Source organism: Anolis carolinensis, chromosome 3 (genome assembly GCF_035594765.1).
Source record: "Anolis carolinensis isolate JA03-04 chromosome 3, rAnoCar3.1.pri, whole genome shotgun sequence".
NCBI lineage: Eukaryota > Metazoa > Chordata > Lepidosauria > Squamata > Dactyloidae > Anolis > Anolis carolinensis.
In genome coordinates this window covers 212,139,060-212,164,501 of record NC_085843.1, presented here as the reverse complement: position 1 = coordinate 212,164,501, position 25,442 = coordinate 212,139,060, and the positions used below count along the sequence as shown (strand labels likewise).

The 25,442-nt window shown below is 38.2% G+C and overlaps 1 protein-coding gene across 3 annotated transcripts in view; it reads right to left on the bottom strand.

Moving 5' to 3' along the window:
- prkg1 (protein kinase cGMP-dependent 1) overlaps nucleotides 1-25,442 on the bottom strand; it is a 904,903-nt gene that overhangs the window by 242,868 nt on the left and 636,593 nt on the right. For all 3 annotated transcript variants that reach the window (XM_062976200.1, XM_062976201.1, XM_062976198.1), the window contains exon 4: nucleotides 14,104-14,209. In XM_062976200.1, the coding sequence (XP_062832270.1) occupies nucleotides 14,104-14,209 (106 nt within the window). The remainder of the gene's footprint in view (nucleotides 1-14,103; nucleotides 14,210-25,442) is intronic.

The window sequence follows — 25,442 nt, the reverse complement described above, 5'->3', positions numbered from 1 at the left end:
AATTTAGACGAACATAATGATTTGACAGAATAATTGCATAACAACAGTTCATTTACATTTGTTTGGTTGCTCTCATCTTTTTCAAACGCAAATGACACCAATTAAAGTGAGAGCACAAGGAATATATCTAAAGATAAAACAGATGATCATGAGGCACAGCTGGGGAATGACTCTCATCAAAAAGAAAAAGAGAACTTGCACCAAGAAACCACAACAAAATAATGTCAATAAACTCCTCATCTTCTTATTCACATTTGAGCCTGAAATGCGTCCTGACTGTTCCACTTCATGACCTGAGAATCATAGAGCAGTCATTTAGAACAAATGCCGCTGATGAAGAGAGAAAACAAAGTAGTTTCAATTTGCCACAGCTCTTCTTTGCATGCTAATAAATACATAACATAGACCCAACACAATGGTAATAAATTCTCATTATATATTGTTGTTTATTCGTTCAGTCACTTCTGACTCTTCGTGACCGCATGGACCAGTCCACGCCAGAGCTCCGTCAGCTGTCACCACCCCACCCCCACCCCCCGCTCCTTCAAGGTCAAGCCAGTCACTTCAAGGATACCATCCATCCATCTTGCCCTTGGTCAACCCCTCTTCCTTTTTCCTTCCATTTTCCCCAGCATCATTCTCTTCTCCAAGCTTTCCTGTCTTCTCATAATGTGGCCAAAGTACTTCATCTTTGCCTCTAATATCCTTCCCTCCAATGAGCAGTCAGGCATTATTTCCTGGAGTATGGATTGGTTGGATCTTCTTGCAGTCCAAGGCACTATCAGAATTTTCTTCCAACACCACAGTTCAAAAGCGTCTATCTTCCTTTGCTCAGCCTTCCTTATGGTCCAGCTCTCACATCCATAGGTTACTATGGGGAATATCATTGTTTTAACTTTGCGGGCCTTCGTTGCCAATGTGATGTCTCTACTCTTCACTATTTTGCCAAGATTGGTCATTGTTCTCCTCCCAAGAAGTAAAGGTCTTCTGATTTCCTGGCTGCAGTCTGTGTCTGCAGTGATCTTCACGCCTAGAAATACAAAGTCTGTCACTTCCTCCACATTTTCTCCCTCTATTTGCCAGTTATAAATCGGTCTGGTTGCCATAATCTTTGTTTTCTTGATGTTTAACTGCAACCCAGCTTTTGCACTTTCTTCTTTCACCTTGGTTATATGGCTCCTCAGCTCCTCCTCGCTTTCAGCCATTAAAGCAGTATTAACTGCATATCTAAGGTTGTTAATGTTTCTTCCAGCAATTTTAACTCCAGCCTTGAATTCATCAAGCCTCGCATGTCGCATGATGTGTTCTGCATAAAAGTTGAATAGGTAGGTTGAAGGTATACAGCCCTAACGTACTCCTTTCCCAATTGCGAACTAGTCTGTTGTTCTGTGGTCTGTTCTTATTGTTGCTACTTGGTCATTATACAGATTCCTGAGGAGACAGACAGGTGACTTGGTATCCCCATACCACCAAGAACTTGCCACAATTTATTACGACCCACACAGTCAAAGGTTTTAGAATAGTCAATAAAACTGAAATAGATGTTTTTCTGAAACTCCCTACCTTCCTCCATTATCCAGCGGATGTTGGCAATTTGGTCTCTCGCTCCTCTGACTTTTCTAAACCCAGCTTGTACATCTGGCAACTCTCGCTCCATGTATTGTTGGAGTCTACCTTGCAGGATCTTGAGCATTATCTTACTGGCATGTGAAATAAGTGCCACTGTATGAAAGTTTGGGTATTCTTTAGCATTTCTCTTTTTTGGTATGGGGATATAAATTGACTTTTTTCAATCTGATGTCCATTCTTGTGTTTTCCATATTTGCTAGCATATGGCATGCATCATTATACATAGGCCATTTCATATTACCATTAATAACTGTTGATACAACTGCGTAATTGTAAAATATATTAGTTTTAGCACATCAGTTAATGAAAATACTGATTTTCTCAACATCCAATGAAATAGTTCACTGTTGGAAAGTATATCATATCTTCAATCATATAAAAGCTGAGGATAGACAATGATCAATGATAAAAAAACACAAGTAAGAATAATATTAAAAATCAATACATTCATCTTATTATTGCTTGTGTTCTCTTATTGTTGAATTTCACCCACCATCAGTTCTTCCTGATTGGAAAAGTATGATCTAACTTACACACAGAAACTAGAATAATTGTCCATGTGCTGCTTGATATGCAGTTCTTTTCTTTAAGAACAGTTGGTTTATCCTTGCTCAGTGACAATGGGAAAACAATTTTGTCAAAAGACACCTGCTATTGGTACACAAGAGAAAACGTTTCTGTGTAAAGCAATCTATTGAAATTTGTTTTGGTCTTTTGTGGTTTGCAACTGTATGGAGGTCTTGACTTGTTTCTTAATGAACACAAATAATACAGTGCAAACACAAATACAGTTTTATTTCCTGATGCTATTCATTTTATTAATAATTCATTGCCTACTAGCACCTTTGCTAGTACGATTGTTTGAATGATCATTCTGGAGAATTTGGAGAAGTAATCTCTATTTTTAGTGGTCTAAAATCAAGCAAACAGCAAAGGATTAATAACATGTTTATAATAAATAAAGTTATTTAGGGCTTAGAAGATATAAACATCCTTTAATGAGTAACATATTAAATTTGATTAAAATATTACTATATTGGCTTTTGGATAATGTTGCCAAGCTTTGGATATCCTATTGAAGAAAAAAATCTCATGCTAAAAAAATTGAGGATATCAGTTCGAAAATTACAGAAAATAACTTGAAAATCAAAATGAGCTATACCTCCTTCTAAAAGCTTACAGCAATGCATTCAAAATAAGTGGTGGTAGGGAACATGAGAGCAAATCCTCAAATCTTTGGCAGCTAGAGCATTGACCTCATCTTTCTTATTTATACTGTGACATTGGTCACTTGATTGCTTACTGCTATTTTTCTGATATCTGAAAATTGCTGAACACCCAAAGACTCAACATGATTCAGTGAAAATTGCCATCTAATTGAACCAATTTCTTGTCAGAGAGCCATCTTTGCACTCTTCCGTCCATCTGTACGTGAACGGTCACTTACTGTATTTATTTGTTACTTCTTTCAAGGTGAATTACTTTCACAGAAGTTTTACAAACTGCTAGCAGTTTTGCTATGATTCTCTCTTACGATGCAGCTTCGTAAATCATACATTGTAATTTGTTGCTGCAGATTATTTAATGGCCTCTAAAAATGCCAACATGAGAGCTCCACAAATTAGCCCAACTCATGGTTTGTGATTAGCTGTACCAGTTTCCAGGTCACACAGGCTGGATCTACTGTACACCCATAAAATCCAGATTATCTGCTTTCAAATGGCAGTGTAGACACAGATATCCAGATCAAAGCAGATAATGTGAATTATCTACTTTGATAATCTGGATTACATGGCAGTGTAGAAGGGGCCACAGAAAGCTTTTGCTGTTAAACCAGCTAAGGCTTCCTGCTATTTCTACTTAGTTACAAATATAGTTCCACTTAGAATAGATTGTTGGAATAAATTATACCATTTAGTAAGCATGTTTTTTTTATTATAAATCATTCATTCCTGCAGGAGAAAGTGCTTGCTTGGCTGCCTGTCAACCTCCAATCTTTACCTGGCTGTACTTCAGGTATGGGCAAATTTCAGCTCTCCGGGTGTTTTGGACTTCAGTTCCCAGAAATCCCAGCCAGTTTACCTGCTGTTAGGAATTGTGGGAGCTGAAGTCCAAAACACCCAGAGGTCCAACATTTGCCCATGTCTGCTGTATCCCATGTCTTGGAGCAGCTACACAGTGGATAATTAGAAGGAAGGGAGTTGCAAAAGGCCATCACCAGGTATATTCTGAGAGTATGTGATTCAGGAATCCTCCAGGACCTCTAAGTAGGCCTCCAAAACTTCTGGAAGAGGATGTGATCATCATATGCTGGCAATCAAAACACAGTTCCCCATGCCACATCTAACTACAGTTCCACTGATGTTGATGTGTCTACTCCAGAAAGTATTAAAAATGGCTTTAGGGCAACGTAAGTATGATTGTGGTGATTTTTGGGGGGGGGGGGTGTCTTAACTGTAGTTAATTAAAGCAAACTAGGATCAAACTGGGTTTTTAAGCCAATCAGAGTCAGGGTATAACATAATTTTAGGTTTGGGTGCTGTTCCATTATCCAGATGGATGCCACTAGGAGGCGCTAGAGAGAGAATAATAGCTCATTTTATGGGAGGGGGGAGCTGAAGGAGGAAAACCATTTCCCCTGTTTTTGCTGGTTATTTCCCCTCCTCCCTTCCCATATCATAAGCAAGGGTTGTTTCAATAACAGGAATATGGGTGGGGGGAATAATGGGAAAACTGGGGGGGGGAATGGTTTTACTCCTTCAACCTACCCCCACCGCCATGAAATGGACTATCTTTTTCTCTCTAGCACCCTCCAGTGGCTTCCCCCCGAATAATGGAACAGTGCCCAGGTTTGATATTTTGGTATATCACTAAAATAAAATAGAAGCTTTTCAGCTTGTCATACAAGCGGTGGCGGAGAATAAAACATGGAAGCCCATGTAAACAGTGACATTTCTATCAGGGCACTACAATAAGTTGCAGAATTTATTAATTTTTTTAGGTTCATCTCATTGTCATGTACCAAGAGGCTCAAACATGGATATGTAGTTGCATTTTTGTCTCTATATCCCTTGATGCTAGCCCACAAAATGTATCTTTTAAGCACCACGGGTACCTTAAACATGATAATTTCTGTGTTGATTTCTGTGGGATGTGGAGGATAAGTGGAGATGTGTCCATCTCTCTTCCTGTAGTCGGACATGTTGCGAGGGGCATCTTTAAGAACATAGGAAGAGAGCTGGACAGATCTCTACTATATTTCTTCTCTCCAGGAACATGGAAATCGCTATCTACTTAAAAGAAAAGATTCAAGAGACTTTTCATTGTTGCATCTGCCAATATTGAAAAAGTTAATGGTGGTAACATAAGGCAAATATATGTACAACATCATATTTACTGAAAAGGATGAGAGCCATCATTTCTTTTACTGATTTATGCCATTTTAATGTTTTTATTTGCTATTTATCTGTGTGGTGGGTCTTAAATAGCTTCACATGTACTTTTTGAAGTTCCCTTTTTTCTTAATTCTACTTGCTAAAGACCGAGTGCTTAGGATATGAAGCCAACATCTTTCCCCTCTATCCTAAACCATGTTTAAACACTGTAAAATTTGCAAAACTAATCAGTATTTGTTCTTCCTAATAGTTTTTCTTCAGACTCTTAGCATTTTATCATTAATCCTTATACCTGAGTTTGACTAACCTTCAAAGCCAGTTATTAATAGACATGCAGTATTCCCCTCCTAGAAATCTCAGTTTTACAGCAGTGACAATCTAAAGAATGTGTGGGCTTATGTCTGCTATGTTGCGCTTTTTATCTGCTACATAGTTCTTATTCGAATAGTCTTTATAGTCCATAAGTCTGACTGCTTGACTTGAAGAATTATAGTGATTTTAAAAACAAGTGAAAATACCTTTGCTATCTGCATTGCTTTTTTCCATGAGAATTGTAAGTCCATTAGATTATATCCTGCATTTATCTATTCTCAGCAACCACAAAGCTATGGAGCAAGTGTGTTTAAGCAAAACCACTTGCCTTTTCTTTGCCCTGGCTTCACTCAAGGTAAATTCCACTTTTCCATATAAGCCAGTTCAATAAATCTGGTGAAATGAAGACTTCAGTGAAGCTCTTGGAATTTTTTCTTTGAAACACAGAGGAATTATATCATCTTGTCAAGTCCTTCTGGTAAGAAAGCTCAAGGTTGTATTGACAGGTACAGTAAAGAAAGCACCAAATACTTTAAAACCTTTAATATTCACGGATACCTTATAGCCAGCTGCCACCTGTGGCCTCTGGTCAGGGGTGACTCAAGCTATAAGCAAATTACACATTTTCGAAAGGCACAATCCTCTAGGGGGCGCAGTTGATGTGTGTCCGGTTCAGCAGAGAGATTGAGAGAGAGAGAGAGAGAGAGAGAGAGAGTTCCAGGCTACATTTTTCATGAGTGACGTGGGCAAAGCGGCACACCCAGGGGGCCTCCCTTCACCCACCTCCGGGTCCCTAGTCTGGAGGGCAGCGTGGGGCACTGGGGCCCTTCTCCCTCCTTGTGATGTTTCATGGGCCTCAGAGTTCTGACCCTAGCGCCATCATGGATAATGATGACGAAAACATGGGTTTTCTGCCGTCTCAGCAGGAGACGGATTTCTTCCAGATGCCTGTTGTTGATGATTCTAGCCAGGACCTCATTAAAATGGACCTTGAACAAGTTTCTCCCAGTGCCTCTCCTCCCTTTGCGAGAAAAGAATCCTATGCTGCGAGTCGGGGCCAGAAAGAACTATCTAGGAGAAGCCTCAGATTAGCAGCCAAACAAGATGTTAATTAGCTAAGTTTCTCCTGGAAATTTGCAGGGAGGAACGCAGCTGCAGGAAGATGTGTTTCGCTTCTCTTTCCCTTGGGAAAGGAAGCTCTGGACACCTGCTTTGCAGGAAGATTGAAGTTCTTAAAAGTTCTTCGCACTGCGGAATCCGTGCGGAGTCAACAGATCAGCTCCAGGACTAACTTTGGTTCCAGCCCAGTGTGGACTGCGTTTTAAGTCTACAGCTCCAGTTTCCTTGCCTTGTCTTGCCTAGCCTTGCCAAGTGTGCATGAACTATCTCGTCGTGTTTCCAGCCTTGAATCTTGTCTCGAGTATCTAGCTACGTCTCCAGTTCTTGCTTTGGACTTATTTTGAACTTTAGAAATTCTATAGACGCTTCCCCACTCTATTGCTTGGAAATAGAGTGTGTTTCGGTTTTGGGATTACAACTTTGAACTCTAATATTATATACTAGACAATATATTTCTGGACTATATTTGACCTTCCCTGAAAGGTCTATTGTTGGACTACATTTTCTACTTGTTTTTATTTTACTATAATATTTCCTTAATAAAGATATTAGATTGTTTTTGGTCTTCACGTGTTGGTTCTTAGTGCTCCGTTCCTTGGGCGTGACACTCCTCTCCCTTCCCTGGAGCAACAGCGTGTGTGGCAACCTCGGAGCAAGACATATTTTCCCCTTCTCCTCCTCCCTCTCCTCTCCTCACCTTCCTTGGCTTTCTTCCTCCTGGCCAGCGTACCCCCAAGTTTTCCCTAGAAAGAATCGTCTTTCTTCCGAGAGGGGGGCCACTTGGGAGTGGGCGATTTTGGGGATGAGGGCATCTTCTGTGGGGAGGGGTCATAGCGGGGCTGTGGCCTGGAGGGAGGGAGGGAGGGAGGGGAGGCGCCCGGAGTGGACAAGAAAAAGAGTGCAATCCTGGCTTCCCTCCTTTACAGCCTCCCGGTCTCTATTCCCGACGGAAGCGGAATTATTCAAAATGTTTGAGGCTGTTCTTGCTATCTTTCTTTCCCTCTCGCCTTCCTTCCTTCCCTCCCGCCTTCCTTCTTCCTCTCTCCCTCCTTCTCTCCCTCCCCCCTCTTTCTCAGTTGCTGCTGCCTCCCTTGCTGGCTGGAGGGGACTCCTAGGAGCCGCACTAGAGTTTGGAAAAGCCCCCAAGCTACTGAATTCCCCCCCTCACTTTCTTTCATGCCCAAATCAGAACCTACAAGTCCCTACAGGTTGAAAATCCTTTAACCTGTAGGGACTTGGGGGGGGGGGGGGCGCCAAAAATACTGCTTGCTTACACTTGAAAATTACTTAGGGCTGGCCCTGCCAATGTTACACAGTCTATGGTTTTCATTTTAATATACTACAGCCATGTATCATAAGCTATTTTCTACTACTACATATCCTTTCTGCTAAGCCCCCAAAAGTGCATCAAGCATCAGCATCAGCTATCTTTCCTTTTTGGACACTATGGGCAGACACGCTCCTTGTATATTTCATTGTTTTTCTGTTATTTAAATGGCTCAAGGCTTTTGCTTAATGTCCAACTTTACGGATTTTCACCCTGAAAATCTCATGCAGCTTCTGGTGTAATCTCTTATTGATATGAATGGATTCTTCAACTGCAGCTTCTATTAAAAGTGAGTATTTTATAGATGTCCCTGAACTTTAGAATGAGAATATCGCACCAATGAAGGCTCCTCTAATGAAAATGTTGAATACAGTGAAAATCTTTTGGAAAATAATTTTACTACATGTACGTGGGTCCAAGGTAGGTCATATAAATCCCTACAGGCTTGTTAAAGCAAAGTTGTTAACTTTAATTATTTAAATTTCCTTCTATGTTAAACAGAGACATATTTTAAAAATGTGATGGAGAAGATGCAAACAGTACTTCTTATTCCTCACTGATTTTCACTTTTGCCAAAGGAATGTTAACACTGTAGAAAATAGCCATGTGTAAACTCCTAAGAAAAACTCAATTCAGATGAAGTTGCTGTGGTTCATGTATACAAAAGTATTCCATAAACCACTTTATATATTGCATTAGACATTTCTCAGGGTTACCCCATTTAAAATGTGCAATTTAAACTGCCACACATTAAAAAGCCATCCCAATCCTGCACAAATCTTTTGACTATCTCCAAAAACAAATAAAAAGGGTAGCATGAAACTGACAGCTTGATACTTTGGCACTTTGGTTCGCTCTACAGCTTGATTGTGCTCAGAGTTCCAGTGAAAAACACATTATTGATTTCTGCTCTTCACAAGTAAAAGTCCTTTAAAAATAATCCTCTTGTGTCTTGACTTCCAGCTACATTAAACTAACAGTAAAGTGTGGGAAGAAGGGAGAAAAGACTGACGATCTTTCAAAAACATTTTTCCTTGTTTTCCAGCCTCAACCCCTTTCTGAAATTTTTCCTATCAATTTCTGGTATGCACAGTCAGAGAAACATGAGACTTGAAATCTCCCTATTCCTAGTGAAATAAATCTATGCACATAATAAAAGTGAAAATCTGTGTGTTTGTGGCACGGGTGTCCACTCACACAGATAGCCTCCTGCCCCCACAAACAGCTGTAGTTCCCACTGAGCAGGAGACACTAATGGCCCTCCCTCCACTGACATGCAGGTTATAGTGAGCGCCATGAACATGTTGCCCAGACCCTGTCTGTGCCCTCCACAAACACCATTCTGCAGGCTTTCAAGTGGGGATGATCTCATCCTAGATGTTCTGTTTTTCTTCCAGAATGGACATCCCAGGATTCCTCAATTTGGATGACCCCACCCAGTGCTTCTCCCTTAACCCTTTCCTATCCCTTCCTATGGCACACAGTCTACAGAGGAATGGATCAGCAATGGTACAAGAGGTTCGGGGAGAATTCACAATGATTTACAGGAGTTGTACTTGGCCTATTCCTAGAGAGCACTGTGAACCCAACCAACGACGCGTCTGGACCACACTTGCCATGGATAATAGGACTTGCAGTACCTTCCCTGATACTGTGACCCCCACCAACAATGGACTGGGACCAAACTTGGCACAGAGAAGCCCCATGACCAACTGAACATACTGCAGGGGTTTAGGAGAACAGACCTTAGTTTTGGGAGTTGTAATTCACCTACATTCAGAAACCACTGAACCCAGCTGATGTCAGATCTGGACCAAACTTGGCACACAGACCCAACATGGCCAACTGTGCATATGGGCAGGAGTTTGGGAGGGGGTGCCCTGGGAATCTGAGAATTGTAGTTCACCCTTACCCAAAGAACACTGAACCCAGCCAACAACAGATCTGGACCAAACTTAAGTGATATTACCTAACATCCCAAAACAAAAAATGCCTTCTTACAATAATCCACACACCGCCGGGTCCTCAAGATAATCCTAAATCCTTCCATTGTAGCACGTACAGTATGATACCCTTTTCTGTGAAGTGCCATACAATCATGGGAGATGTTGTTTTACAGAGCCTTTAGCTTTCCCTGTCAAAAGTGCTGGTGCCTCACAAACCTAAATCTCGGGCTCAGCTCTTGCTATTTGTTCCTCAGTTTGTAAACCCTGAAAAGGCTGGCTGTGCTAATGAGAAAGCAATGAAAGCATCTTTTATTAAAATATCCTACTCAGAATTTTTAAACAGCACTTAAGGAAAAAACAAATTAGCCTGAAGTTCAGGTCAGTGGTTCAGAACAAAAAACGTAATGGCATGCACTGCTCTTGTATGAGTGCATGGTTGTACTTTCTTCAGTTTTCACAGCTTGGTAAATCACTTGTCATTTTGCTTTGCTTTGTGGTTCAAGAGCAAGTTGGTGAAATTCAGCAACATAACTGGCTGGACCAAAGTCCATATCCTGGTGTTAAAGTTCCCCTATTTGTTTTTTGTCACAGTGAAAAATACATCTACTACAGTCACAAGCTTCTGTTATTCTCTATTATTTATAATGTCATAGGTTAGACTTGTGAAAGACAGCCTGCTGTGATAGATTTATTATAGAAGCAATGCTTACACTGAGTGAAAGCTTTAAATGGGAAGGTGAAAAAATATTCCAGCTGGCATGTTTGAGGTGGAGATAGGCTATCTCAATGCATCAAGGCAGTCTATTGAGGTTTTCTCAAGTCTTGTAAGTAGCACAAAACTGAGTACAAACATAGGGGAGGAAGGTTTGGTTATGCTTTCTGTAATTTGCACAAAATATCCCTGCACAGAATGGGTGACATTTTCTTTGGTGTTGCTAAACCTGCACATAAACAGGAGGAGGAATGGGACAGGCTGACTGATCCCAAAAATTCAAACAACCCACCCAGTGATACTGATTGTTTTTCTCTACCAAATATATAGTTCTCAACAAAGCCTCCTCTTTATTTTATTGAAGGCGGATTTCTGATAATTATTCAATACATACAGGCCAGTCTTTCTAACCTCTGGTCTTTCAGATATTTTAGATTTCAGCTCCCAGAAACACAGTGCGTATGAGCAAGAGTAAGGGATTCTGGAAGCTGAAGTCCAAAACATCCAGAGGACTAAAGGCTGAAAATCATCAATACAAGCTAAAGCACCATAATGCTTTAGCTTTCAATATTTAAAGTGGTTTGTAAAAAATGGGCTGTCATTTAGTTAAAAGTTTCTTAAACAGTGGGTTGCAGCCCCATTTGGGGTCCCCTAACTGAATCTGGGGGTTGGGAAAAATGTGTTCAGCTTGCCACCTAGTGGTTATTTCAGACATTTTCATGAATTCGGGAGAAAAAAAGGAGAGCCAGTAGAGTACCCTATATATTCGAGTATAAGCCGATCTGAATATAAGATGAGGCACCTGATTTTACCACAAAAAACTGGGAAATTTTATTGACTCAAGTATAAGACAAAGGTGGGAAATGCAGCAACTACTGGTAAATTTCAAAAATAAAAATAAAAATAGATACCCATAAAATTATATTAATTGAGGCATCAGTAGGTTAAATGGTTCTGAATATTTACATAAAACTGTAGTTTAGGATAATAATAAGACTTTAATAAGATAAGACTATCCAACTCTGATTACTTTTACACTAGAGCATAAGCCGACCCAAATATAAGCTGGCCAAGACCCTCACTTGAGTATAAGCCGAGAGAGCTTTTTTCAGCCCTAAAAAGGGCTGAAAATCTTGGCTTATACTCGAGTATATACGGTATATTCTGCCATCTAAGGCTGCAAACCAAGCATGGCAGCATGGCATGAAAAATCTTGATGATGTTCTATGTCCTGTAGTTTTTTTTTTTTTTTATCATGTCAGAAGCGACTTAAGAACATATTGCAAGTTGTTTCTGGTGTGAGAGAATTGGCCGTCTATAGAGAAGTTGCCCAGGGGACACCCAGATGAGTTACCATCCTGCTGGGAGACTCCTCTCATGTCCCTGCAAGCTAGAGCTGACAGACAGGAGCTCACCCTGTCTTGCAGATTCCAACTGGCAACCTTCAAGTTAGCAACCCACCTTTAGGTAGGAATAAACAACACATCCATCTCATGTGTATACAAACGGGCATTTATCCTTAATAAATGGTAAAAGTATATTTAAAGAATTGCTTTAAAATAAATTTCTTTTATGATGTATTGTCAGTAAATGTTTGATAAAATAAGTATCTATTTATATACCTATATACCCGGGTTCATGTGAAAATCTCCCAGGCAAAAAGATGTTACGAGTAGAAAAAGTTTAAGAAGTCCTGAGTTGGGTCATGCTGAGCAAAAATATAAATATTTTGAACACCTAGGAATCTAAACATGGCTTTGGAGAGATAGTGGACTGGAATCGGAGTAAGTTAGGCTTAGATTTGACATAAAAATCAATAAGACTTAACTTTATTAGGTCTAATCTAAATATATTTAAGCCTGTATCCAACCCTTGCTGAAATATCCCTTCCCCTTCACATTTTTCATATTTTGTTATACTGTAGAGTCTCACTTATCCAACATAAACGGGCCGGCAGAACGTTGGATAAACAAATATGTTGGATAATAAGGAGAGATTAAGAAAAAGCCTATTAAACATCAAAATAGGTTATGATTTTACAAATTAAGCACCAAAACATCATGTTATACAACAAATTTGACAGAAAAAGTAGTTCATTACACATTAATGCTATGTAGTAATTACTGTATTTACGAATTTAGCACCAAAATATCACAATGCATTGAAAACATTGACTACAAAAATGCGTTGGATAATCCAGAACATTGGATAAGTGAGTGTTGGATAAGTGAAACTCTACTGTATTACCATCTAGAACTGTAAAGTAATTTGAATTACACAAGATACTCCTAAATGTGAGGGTACAGTTTTCAAAGACTTTCTTGAGGAGCAAGAAAATTTCTGAATGTGATTGTTCCCTCCTTAAGAATGAAATTCATGACAAATGAAATCCCTGGTACCTAAGAATTTAGCACATGACTGTAGCTAACTCTCTGCATACATGCAGACCTAGGCATGGCCAGTTTAATTTCAATGAGCTTGCATTTCTAACTTTGCATGGGATCAAGCTGCAAGTATATAATTTAACTTTATTGACAATTCCAAATTAGCCAAAGCAATTAAAATAGTAAATTTGGGAAAGCAAGCCTATTACAGGGTTTTCTTGGCAAGATTTGTTCAGAAGAGGTTTGCCACTGTGTTCATCTGAGGCTGAAAAAGTGTGACTTGCCCAAGGTCACACGTGGATGTCATGGCGGTGTGGAGATTCAAACTCTGATCTCCAGAGTTGTAGCCCAATGCTCAAATCACTATATATTGGCTCTGGTTAGGTAACATATTGTATGTATAAGACTGACACAGTGTAAAAAAAAATCTGTTACTGCAATGAAATATACAGTATTTTCTAGACACAGGATTGAAGGCTAATTGGAATACAGTTGCCCGGGCAACATGAGTGAATTGTTGGTTACTTACTCTCTGCAGCATCCCCCCCCCCCACACACACACCCCAGAACAAGGACCACATACTTTTGAACTCTTGACTATTTTTAATTAAGTGTAATTAATCTTTAAATATATTGCTCAAATAAATTATTCTGGGATTCAGTGCCTCCATATCTTGACAGTTTTGTGATGCTTTGGCAAGACAGAAATACTTGAATGTATTTCCAGAGTTTAAATTCATGTGTAAGGGATAAAAAAGCGTATCACTAGGATTTTCTTCTCTGACTCATTTGACCCATATTTGATAGATGCCTGAAGCAAAGAGTTTTTGTTTCAGTTAAGCTTTATAATTCTGGATGATATGCAAATAAGTATATTAAGACTGCATATTGGACTTATACTATTTCATTATTTTACCTTAACATTTTGTCGATATCTTTTGTATTCAAATGAGATATTTGATTGAGTCATATAAAAAGGTAGTTTACATGTTTATTGATGGTGTTACTGTTCCAAGCAAACAAGCAACTACAGATGAATAATTCCAGTGTGAAAAAACAAACAGTAATAAAATCTTCAGTTATTGGTTTTCCTTCTTACGGCACACATGTAGTGAAACAGAAAATTGAAAGTAATGAGTGGAAATAAGCACTCATTATTTTGCATTCCTCAAAACAAAACAAAGCAAACCATGCAAAACCCAAAAATGTTGTTGCAGCAAAAGCAGTGCTCATTGAATAGTGAAATAAAGTAACAAGGGAGGAGGGGGGAAAGCCATACCTTTTTAAAAATTCCATATACTCTGTATGCTTGATGAGGCCAGTCCTCATCATTATTGTTTGAAAACATTGCCGATCAATAGCCCAGAGTTTCACATTTACGAGAGCTGGAAAGACAAGTGAGAAATTTCAATTAGCAATTTTTTTTTATTTTATTAGATTGGACATTACTGGAGAAATTAATAATCTAATTTCCCTCAAAACTTTATTTTAAAAACAGGAAAAGTACTGAGTAATGAATGTTTCATGCTTTATTCTGTCTGCAAAATATTAATTGTCACTGATGCGAAGATCTCATTAGATGTCTTGAAAAAAAGCAGAACTGATGAAAGAAATGTGCAATTTTTAAAATATTTTTTCAATATGCACATCTGGTGATATCATACAAACCCTTTGACATTCAAGATAATTATATAATGTAAGTAGCAAATTAGTAAAGGTGCAATTATAAATATGCAAGCCTCTGTGAACTGCATAGAAAGGTAAACCTGGATGTCACCTGTTAATCAGATGTGAGAATTATGTAGCCCAGAGTTTTCCAAACATTTCATGTTGGTGACACACTCTGAAAACATACATCATTTTGATATACGTAATTCAGTTGTACTAGCAAACCAGATGTTAAACCACCCCCTATAAGAGATATGGATACATACATAAATTATAGTAACAAAATGTATAGAGACACAACATATCTTATGAAAACCTTTAATTTATATATTTTAAAAATATATGATTTATATGATAATAACATATATTTCCAATTTTTTTGTCATTTCTCGTTATGTTCATGCGACACATCTAAAAACTGAAGCCAACACACTAACGTGTCACAACACACAATTTGGAAAGCCCTGATACTGTTTGGATGCTCTTGAACCTCATCTACACTGCCATGTAATCCAGTTTCTGAATGCAGATTATCTGCTTTAAATTGGATTACATATCAATGTGACTCATATAATCCAGTTCAAAGCAGAAAATCTGCATTTGGAAACTGGACTATATGGTCAGTGTAGATGGGGCCTTAGACTGCAACACCTAGTATCTCTAACCTGAACAGGCAATAGTGAGGAATGCTATGAACTGTAGGATAACAAAATATCAGGAGGGCCTTTCCACTATTGAACTAAGGGCATATCTACACCAACCTTTTAGGTCGGTGTAGATGTGAATTAGCCTAATGTCCAAGCCACATTCCCCAGGTTCAGGTGGCCCAGGGACATGGGATAGCAATCCCCTTCTTCTCCCCCAAAAGCTTTTAATATCAAAAATCATAATATCAAAAGATATGGAAAAACATTTAAAAACTATAACCTAAGGACAGCTGTTAAAAATAATGTACAAATATATTTGCGCTATTAGGCCTTTCTGAATTAAAAAGGATTTTGTCTGCTGGTGGAAGGACGGCAGGAAGAAGGCAATTCTGGGCTCTTCCACACAGCCATATAACACAGAATATCAAAGCAGAAAATCCCACAATATCTGCTTTGAATTAGGTTATCTGAGTCCACACTGTCATATATTTCAGTTCAAAGCAGATAATGTGGCTTTTATTCAGCCCTGTGGAAGGGGCCTCTGAATTCCAAAGCCCAGAGATAACCACTGAGAAGGCTTTTGTGAAGCTGGTAGAAGTGAGAAAAGGGCATCTCCTGAGGATCTCAAGGCTCGGGCAGGGACACACAGGGGGATACAGACCACCAGATGGCCTGGACCTGAGCCATATACGGTATTTCTGGTCATTAACAACACTTTGAATTATGCCCAGAAACAGATGGGAAGGCAGTGGAGCTGTTTTCACATGACAGTAGTATGGTCTCCAAATTGCAAATCTATGTTGGATAATGGTGCACAACAGAGAATTTCCTAAAGGAATCAGCCTGTGATTAAAAGACTGGTTATACAAATCAAATCTTGACTCAACAGTAGGATAGTCATTTACGTTACTACAGTGATAACTTGATTTAAGAGTTTAATTTGTCCTGTGACTGAGCTCTTAACTCAAAATGCTCTGATTTTCCCACTGAAATTCATTGAAATTCTATTGATCAGTTCCGGCCCCCTGAACCTCCTCCCCATTTTTGTTACATGTTTTTAAATGAGAAAATGTACTTTACAAATAACAAATAATGTATAATCACACATTCACATCAAACTATTTTTAAAAGATCAACTTTAAAATGATAGAAGCACAAAGTTGTGGCTAGGAAGCACAAAGCACTAGGGGCTCTTCCACACAGTTATATAACCCAGAATATCAAGGCAGATAATCCACAATATCCACTTTGAACTGGGTTATCTGAGTCCACACTGCCATATAATCCAGTTCAATGTGGATTTTATACAGCTGTGTGAGGGGCCAAAGTGAAGATGTAGAAGCATCACTTTCTTCATATTGTACTCATTCCAGCCTCCCTCCCTCTCTTGCTTTCTCTCCCTCTCTTCATAAAGCCAAACATACCTAGAATAAAAAACACACAAAATCAACTAACCCAAAGTTTCTCAAAACAGACAAGAGCAAATCAGACAGTAATCTCCTAAATCGGACAACAGCATGAGGCCAGAGACATGAGGCACAGAGGCTGTTCCCTTGAGGCCGTAAAGCCCTGTACTCTCACGCTAGCGCTCCCTCTGGTGTCAGTTCTTAACTAAAAATGCTGCTCTAATGTCAAAGTGAAACCCAGGCTGAGTGACAGCTCTTAATTCAAACAGCTTTAAGTTGGGATGCTTTTAAGTAGAGGTTCCACTGTATTAGGGAAACAAAAATGAGAAGTCATACAGTATGTGAAAAAGTAACCATAGAAGCCTAATTTTTTTGATATTCTTCTGACATGACCTCTTCCATTCTTGGAGGTGATTTTTGTTCTTTATGTCTGTTTCTTTCTTTCTTTATACAGATATTAGAAAGCTCACCAATTTACTAGTTACTGTGGCTGAGGCAAGGAGGCAAAGGAGATAAAAAGCTGGACCCAACGTTCTAACAAGCTCACATCCAATTTGGAAGCTGTCTGCATTAGACAGTTAGATTCCCGTTTGTCTTTTCAAGATGGGGCTTTCTGTGCCTGGAATAAATATGCAGCCACTTGCATGGTACTGCATAGCAAATGATCTGAGCAGCCTGCAAGATGATAGAGTGAATGCAGAATGAAATCAGGCAGTGTGCCGTCAAGCGTTTGAGGCCAGATTAAGTAGTCACTTAGAAATTTCTTACTGAAGTTTCCCATGTCTGTTATCTGATTTTTGCATGTTTTTTGGTTCTCTAAATCAATCATAAGACTGTCTCAAATACATAATAATAGTAATAATAATAATAATAATAATAATAATAATAATAATAATAATAATAATAGTAACAGCAACAACATAGTTCAAGATAATGAAAGTGTTCTAATTCATTCATGCATTCTCCAAAGCTAATCAATAGGTATATGATTGCTTTTGAGAAAGGCTGCATCTAGCCAAATATTAAAACATAACACTGGTAGTAGCACAACTGTGAGAATAAAGATCACAATAAATAGAAACAGAGATGGAAATATTTCAGGATACATTTTATTGAAATACATTGGTTCATGTAATGTCAACTGGGACCAATTGCATGGGACAGGTGACAGGAAATGCCTTTTTAATAACTGTGAATCTCCTAATTTTCAGGTGAAAATGATTTTTCCACCTTGTAATAATTTTTCTTCTGTGAGGTACGGAATGTCATGCCTGGAAATATGATAATAGAACACAGTAGGAAAAGAGTAAGATTGCATTACAAGTGGAATGATTAAGCAAGGAAACCCTGGCTCTGAGTCTGCAGGACCTGAGCTTTTGATGACCAGGGTATTGAGAACTAAGTTGAATTCACCTGGACAGCAAACCCAACAACAACATCTTCAAGCCTCAGATCCTTCATCTCAGGTGAGAAATGAAGGAACTATGCTGGCCAGGCAGCCTAGGCAGGGCAAAAACACTACGGCACCAGAAGGGGGAAGCACTTTTCTCCTGCAAATTTTGTCCTATCCCACTGGCTACAATCTCATGAGACTGAGGAGTAGTCCCTCTAACTTTATCTTTGCAGGAAAATGTCAATATTCCAATGATATTATTAAACCTTTTTTATCCCAGTCTCCAATTCCCTGTTGCACATAATCTCAAACTACATGATATATTTGCAAGAATATCCACTATATCAGGAATTGGCAAAATGTGACCCTCAAGGATATTACAGTGGCCTGTGGACCCCTAAGGACCCCAAGAGGACAGAGTCTGCTATTTTGGCCAGTTTATTTCTTATTGTTTTTTAGATGTACTGTAGATAAAGTGAAATAGCCCTCTGAATGAAGGGAAGTTTAGAACTTCCTTATTGGGGTAAAATTTGAAGCTACCATATACAGTGTTCCCTAACTACTTTGCAATTCACTTTTTGCAGATTTGCTGTTTTGCGGTTTTTCAATAAACTCTAAAAGATTATAAATCATAAAAATTTACAATTTACAGCCTAAGGAAGGGAGGAAGGAGAAGCTGAAGGGGGAGAAAAGGAGCCCAAGAGGCAATGGGAGGAAAAGGAGGCAATTTATCAACACACGATTGGTTGATAAAGACTTAAAATAGTGTATAACTACTAAAATAATGTATATATATTAAAATAAATATAGTGTCCCTACTTTGCAGGTTTTCACTTATTGCGGGTGGTCCTGGAATGTAACTCCCGCAATAAGTCAGGGAACACTGTATGTTCTTATATAAGTCAAGGGCAGGTTTTAGGGCCAAAATTATGAATATTTGTATGACCCATGGATAAATTAAGAATCATTCTGCAGAGAGGGGAAATATCAATGCCAACTGATGGGACAGCCACCTTTGGATATTGACATTTCCCTGTCCAGGCATTCAAAAAGGTCAGATTGGTGTCATAGTGGGGAGAGGTCACTACTTCTTTTATCTCTCCCTAGACCTGACTTACCATTTGCCACTCTACCCAAAAAGGGCATGATTCATTTTTTAAATAAGAGTTAAGGCACAGTATTCATATTGACCCATGGAAAGGGTGACCCAAGTTTTTAGGGATGTTTTTTAACTAAATTTTCTAAACTTAGGGTAGTTTCAAATTAGCAAAGGGTTAATCCTTATGCTCTCCCATTATTACAATGAGCTTTTTGTAAATAGGAAATTAGTGTTGAGAGGGATGATCTCAGAAGAAGAAGCAGGGAGTTTCAAAAAATTCCCACTGTTACAAATCCACCTTCCTAAGGACTCTTTCCCTGTGAACTTTCAAAGACAATTATCAATTGCCCAATGCAATTTTCACATATGCAGTTTTGCACATCAAAATATGGCAGACACTTTCAACAATCAATCTTCCTCTGTTACTGGTTGTGAGGGATCTTTCTCTGTTTCAACGAGAACAGGGTCATTTCTTCAAACCCATTAATAGTACTTCAGAACCAATGGAGCTTGTTTAGATATTTTCGTTTCAGTTCATAAACACAATGATGAATGAACCTGTGTATCTCTGTATATGATTACAGTGAAATGTGTAGACAGAAAGTATAATTTACTTTCTACAGAAAGATTTGTGTGCAGTTGTCAATGGTCTGAGAAGATACCATACTGGATACCTCTGAAAAGCACTCCAAGGCTAGGAGTGAGGAAAAGAGATAAGCCAGGAGCAGTCACTCAAACCCCTTCTATCTGCAAAAGCCCTCTGAAATAATTACAACTGTTTCTCTCCCAATCATAAATGACATCTCAGAGGGCCACTGCTCTATGACATCTCCCAGGTTCATACTGTTTATGAGTCTTTCACAGTAAAAGAGCCAATAAATTCAATTTGGTTTGCTTTCAGCACATAACAAGTCTTCTGGGTTTTTTTCTCCTGCAACTCTATGCTATGTAAGCAATCTAAAGACTACTTATTAAAGGTAAATTAGACTGGCCTGCAATTACTCACACTTAACGGTTGCTATTTAGGCAATTGCTACTTTCAGTTGAAAAGATATGAACTTAAAAAACAATACGTGATGGATTGTGCATAATTAACAGTTGAGACGGGAACTAGGCAGAAAAGCAAAACAATGTGTAATGATAATATTTAGTATTTGTAGATGTTTTTCGGGAAATATTTATCTGAACAAATGACATAAAATGCTCACTTTCTAGAACACTAACTTAATTTCTAATGGCTTATGATACATCTACACTGACCACTTAGGTTGGTAACAGAGGGTCAGCCCAGTGGTGGCCAAATGGCGCATGGAGTTGATCCGGCTTAACCTGGGGGGAAAGCTGCCTTAACATAGCTTTCTGTTTCTAGTCAAATCCAATTTAGATTGATGTTAATATGACACCATAATCCCCTTATTTGGCAGCTTGTATAACAAGTGCCACTAAAAGTTGTTTATATAGAAGATAATATTACATTACTAACGTAGTACTCACACATTAAATACCATACGTTCCTTTTTACGTATCACTGTAGATTATAGACATCTGCGTTTTGAGTTAACATAGCTTTCCCCTGGGTTATGCTAAGTCAGAGAAAATCCAAATCCTGAGGCAGGATTTGGGTTGTCCCCTGAGTTAGGGACAGTCAAGATGGCTGGGGCAGTTCCTAAGTGGAACAAGTAAAAGCTGCCTTGACTGCCATTTTATGCTCCCCAGGCTCAGGTGGCCTGGAGACACAGGGTGACAAGTCCCCTTCCTTCCCTCTGTTGTGGTTGTCCCAGACACAACACACCTCATACTTTTCTGCCGACATTTTGGCAGCTTTAATGGTCTGTGTAAAACCACACTCTGTGAAGTCTAAGGGTTAGGGGCCACACACACACACACAGGCACATTTGCTTATCCCATCTTGTATTTCTAGGAGTGAAGAGATTTCCCATTTCCCAATATTTCCCATTTCCCAATATTTCTTCCCAGAAATTAGACACAGAAATTTCAGTAGGTAATTTGTGCAAAGCTCTTCAATTGTCTATACAAGTTTTCACTTGTCCAAAAGTGTCATGCTAACAATGCAAAGCTTCTCTCACTGGTGGTAATTTGCTTATATTGCTTGGCAGGTACCAAAGCCAGTATTTTTATTCTGTTTGTACAAGCTGTTCCACAAACTGTTCTGCAAAGCCATACTGAAACTCATGATGTTTTCATTTAGTGATATATTACTTGCTGTGTTTATTATTGCATAGTGCTTCCAGCATAAACACTAGTGGAGCATCTCTTATACTTTCAATGCTACATCTACAAACCTTTCAGCTCACTTTCTTATAGGATGCATCTACACTGTAGAATTAATGCAGCCTGACACTTCTTTAACTTCCATGGTTCAATGATATGGGATCCTTGGATTTGTAGTTTAGCGAGGCACCAGCACTCTTTGGAAGAGAAAATGAAAGACCTCATAAAACTGTAAAATCACAACACATGTTATTTCATAGCATTGGACCATAGCAGGTAAAGTGGTATCAATATATTATTTTACAGTGAAGCAGCACCAACATTATATTAATCTTTGTGAGCTCTTGCCCTCACGAGAGAAGAAGAAGCTGTTGCAATGTAGGGATCTCATTTTGATAACACTGAGGAATGAACAGATTCTGAAGATGTACTGAGTCACTATAAAGTGAACATTTTCATTCGTAACCCTAAATATCCCATAGGCTGACCCATAGCCTCAATTCAACTTGTATATGATTGCACGGTTATTGTCTTTCTTTCAGTATCTTGCCATTTCCATATACTTACTATTTCAATGTTGATATACAGTAAAATTAGAAAGAATATTGTTTTCACGTGCAGAACCAATACTGGAAATAATGTGGCATATTAAATACCTACATACTTAATATATTAAATATGTTCTGAATAATGACAGGTCTGCATTTCTATTCTATGTGTAAAGAAAGTAAAGGGTGCCTTTTGAATACTGCAAAAACTGTAACCAATTATTATATGCATATTCTCACTGAATCCTCAATAGTGACACATGCATATTTTTGGACATTTTCAAGCATACAGTACATTTATATCTGGTAGTTTAGAACAGAGTGAGATTTGATGTTTATTGTTTCATGGAGGGTGAGCCAACATTAAAATACCCAAGTATTTGTAATCCACAAATCTATTAAAATTATGTGTGTGTGTGCTAAAAATCTACTTTAATATAAATGTAAATTGACCAGTGTTTACTCTTTATGAAACAAAATGGAATGAGAAAATAATGCCATCTAAAGAATAGGATCCAAATTGGAACAAGCAGTATTGCAGGACCAGAAAAATGATGCTTGCCCATGCGAGTGAAAAGCTTATTTTCGCAAACTGACATTTTTATTCTAGGCTGAAGACTGCCAATGTGATTATAAAGTATATATAATGGAAAGCAATCCCACTTGTTGGTAAACACAACCAAAAGGCTAATTCATTTCTCCATTCTAGAGTGGATTGCAATTCTCTCTCTTTTCAAAATCTATGTAGACTTACCAAGTCAACTTACTACTATAATGCTAAAGGTATTTTAATGACATGCAGTAACCTCGATATAGTTCTACTCCAGTGAGGCAGACCATTATAATGTCAACATTTTCCTTCTAGTTATAGCTCACCACAACTAAAACAACACAAATGTTAAAAATGTGGCAGAAGTTACTATATGTTTGAGTAGCATCACTTTAAAACAAATAACTGTAAATGCATAAAATTATATCAACCTTGCGAACACTTTACCGAGAGAGTGAATATTTATCTGAATTGTAGTTCTTGTTGCTCTTTCCCCCTTCAGCTCTCTATGGATGCATCTACACTGTAGTATTCATGCAGTTTGATGGCACTTTAACAATCATGGCACAATGTTATGAAATCCTGGGATTTCTAGTTTGGTGAGGCACCAGCACTTTTTGGCAGAGGAGGCTAAAAATCCTGTAAAACTACAACTCCCATGATTATATAGCATTGAGCCATTGTGGACCTTTTAAAGCTTGGAATGAATGTAAAGACAGATAAATTCACTGGAATAACTACAAGACAATGGAATGCTATGGAGAAACTACCAAGCTGGAAACATTGGATATTTTCAATGTCTTATCCTATCCAGACCTATCCTGAATTTTTTACAACCTTGATATGTGCCCCAAGAGAAAAGAATGTTGCAAGAATCGTACTGTGCACTTCATTCTCCTGACTTTCCAGCTATAAATAGAGAACTTTTAGCTTGCTTGGAGTTCTATTTTAAATAGGATAGCCTGTTTAATGGTTTTTAATGATTTCAAACTACTATTATTGGTTAGTAGCTGTAATAGTTTATCTTAATGTGTGAGCCACCCTTAATACTATATTGGGAGATATCAAGGCAGGAAGTCACTCAATTGACCAATCAACCAGTCAGTCAATTAATCAATAAAATATAGAACTGCATTTCAGTGATGAAGGAGGAGAGAGCAATCAGGAAACAAAAGAAACTGACACCGTTAGTAGATCAAAACTAAGCTGCATCCCAAAAACTCACTTTTTGTGTGCTTCTTTTTATATATATTTACTTTATTCAGGAAAATGTTGAATTTTGCACAGAAAACATGACTTTAAAACAAACCCTTACAATTTTCTCACACACAAAACCATCACATTTATAGATATAGAATAACTTTACTTTCATTGCAAAACAAAATTAAATACTTTCCCCAACACACATCACAAAAACAACACACCCATCCCTCCACATTCCAATCAGTACCACACAGCCCCTAATACCACATCAATGCAAAACCATGGAGTTCAATATAGTTACAGCTCTATGATAAAAGCTATCTCTCAGTCTATTTGTCCTTGTCTTTGTCACCCTGTACCATCTGCCAGATGATAATAATTAAAAAAAATATATGCTGGGTGAGATGGATCCTTAAGAATGTTCTGAGCATTCTTACGGCTGTGGGACTTATAAAGTTCTTCCAAAGAGGGGAGAGGGTAACAAATGATTCTCTGTGCAGAAGTTGGAATGCCTTCCTATCTGTCACTAGAACACTCTCTATAGCACAGCAGTAGAAAGTCACCAGCAGTTTTTCATTCATGTACTATCTGAGAAGGCTCAGATAGTACAATCTCTGTTGGGCCCTCTTATTTCCATAGAGAATAACTTTCCAAACCTCTAAGGAATGTTCAAATTCTGGGCTGAAAGTACAGGTATAATCTCAGCTGTGAGAAAATGACAAAATTATTTGTCCTCACATTTAAAGATAAATTGTTAAAAGATTAACATCTCGGTCCTAACCATAGTGGGGTTGAAAACTGTACACCAATGTCATTCAGATATCATTAGAAAGACATAGGAGGAAGGGGCCTTTATGATTTAGTGGGAACATAACAAGGATAAGTAATAGGACAGCACTTGCAGCTGACAGCATTTGCAAACCAATAAAAAAGGACTTTTTATAAATGGCAACCAATGTGAGAGCTTTCACAATCATCGCCCTACTCTTGCAATGGGACTTCTGAGTGGTTCTTGCTGGAGCCCATCTTGTAATCCCATTGGTTCCAGATGAAGGTGATTTTAAAATTCTCCCAGGGTTTAAAAACTTTTAATTGATTTAAAGCTTTCAATTTCGATGGCTTGGTATTTTCTTTTGCAATAGTTTTCTATTGTAACTACTTCTCACAAAACTCAATTGATTAATCAGCTCATCTTGATCCCTTCTACACTTTCCTGATGCACTGTCACCACTGTTTCCTTGTCAATACATTATCACTGACTATTCTTAAATTCCAGACAAATGGGTTTCATGTTATTTACTTATGTGAAAGCAGTCCATGGATCGCTTTTATTCCATGAAATGCTTTAACAGAACAGCTTTGTAGTTTCAAAAATATTTTACTTTAAAAGTGACTGTAATTTGATAAATTATTGTTTTCTAAATACTTTGACTAAGAAAAAAAAGAATGACATTCTAGTTCCTAACAATACAGTTCATTTCAAATAATGATATTGAATGTGTTTTTGTGTGTGTTTGTGTATATATATATATATAGTGCAGAACCGTGTGTGTGTGTGTGCGCGCGCAGTACAGAACCAAATTTAGATATCAGCCCTTCTCTGGCATAAAATAAAATTATAGAATGCCTCTCGATGTTTGGTTTTATGCCATAAAAGGATTGCCAACTTCAACAGCATATAATATAAATGCTTGACAACAAATTCCATAAAAAATAAATTAATGCTACGGAAATGCACCTCCCTGAAGAAAATCTGGTTTACCACACTACATCTTGTTTAGAGTGCGCATTTTGGTCAACAGGATTGGATATGGCTTTGAAGTAAATGTGTGAGATGAAAGGCTTGTTACATAACAGCAAGGATTCACGGAT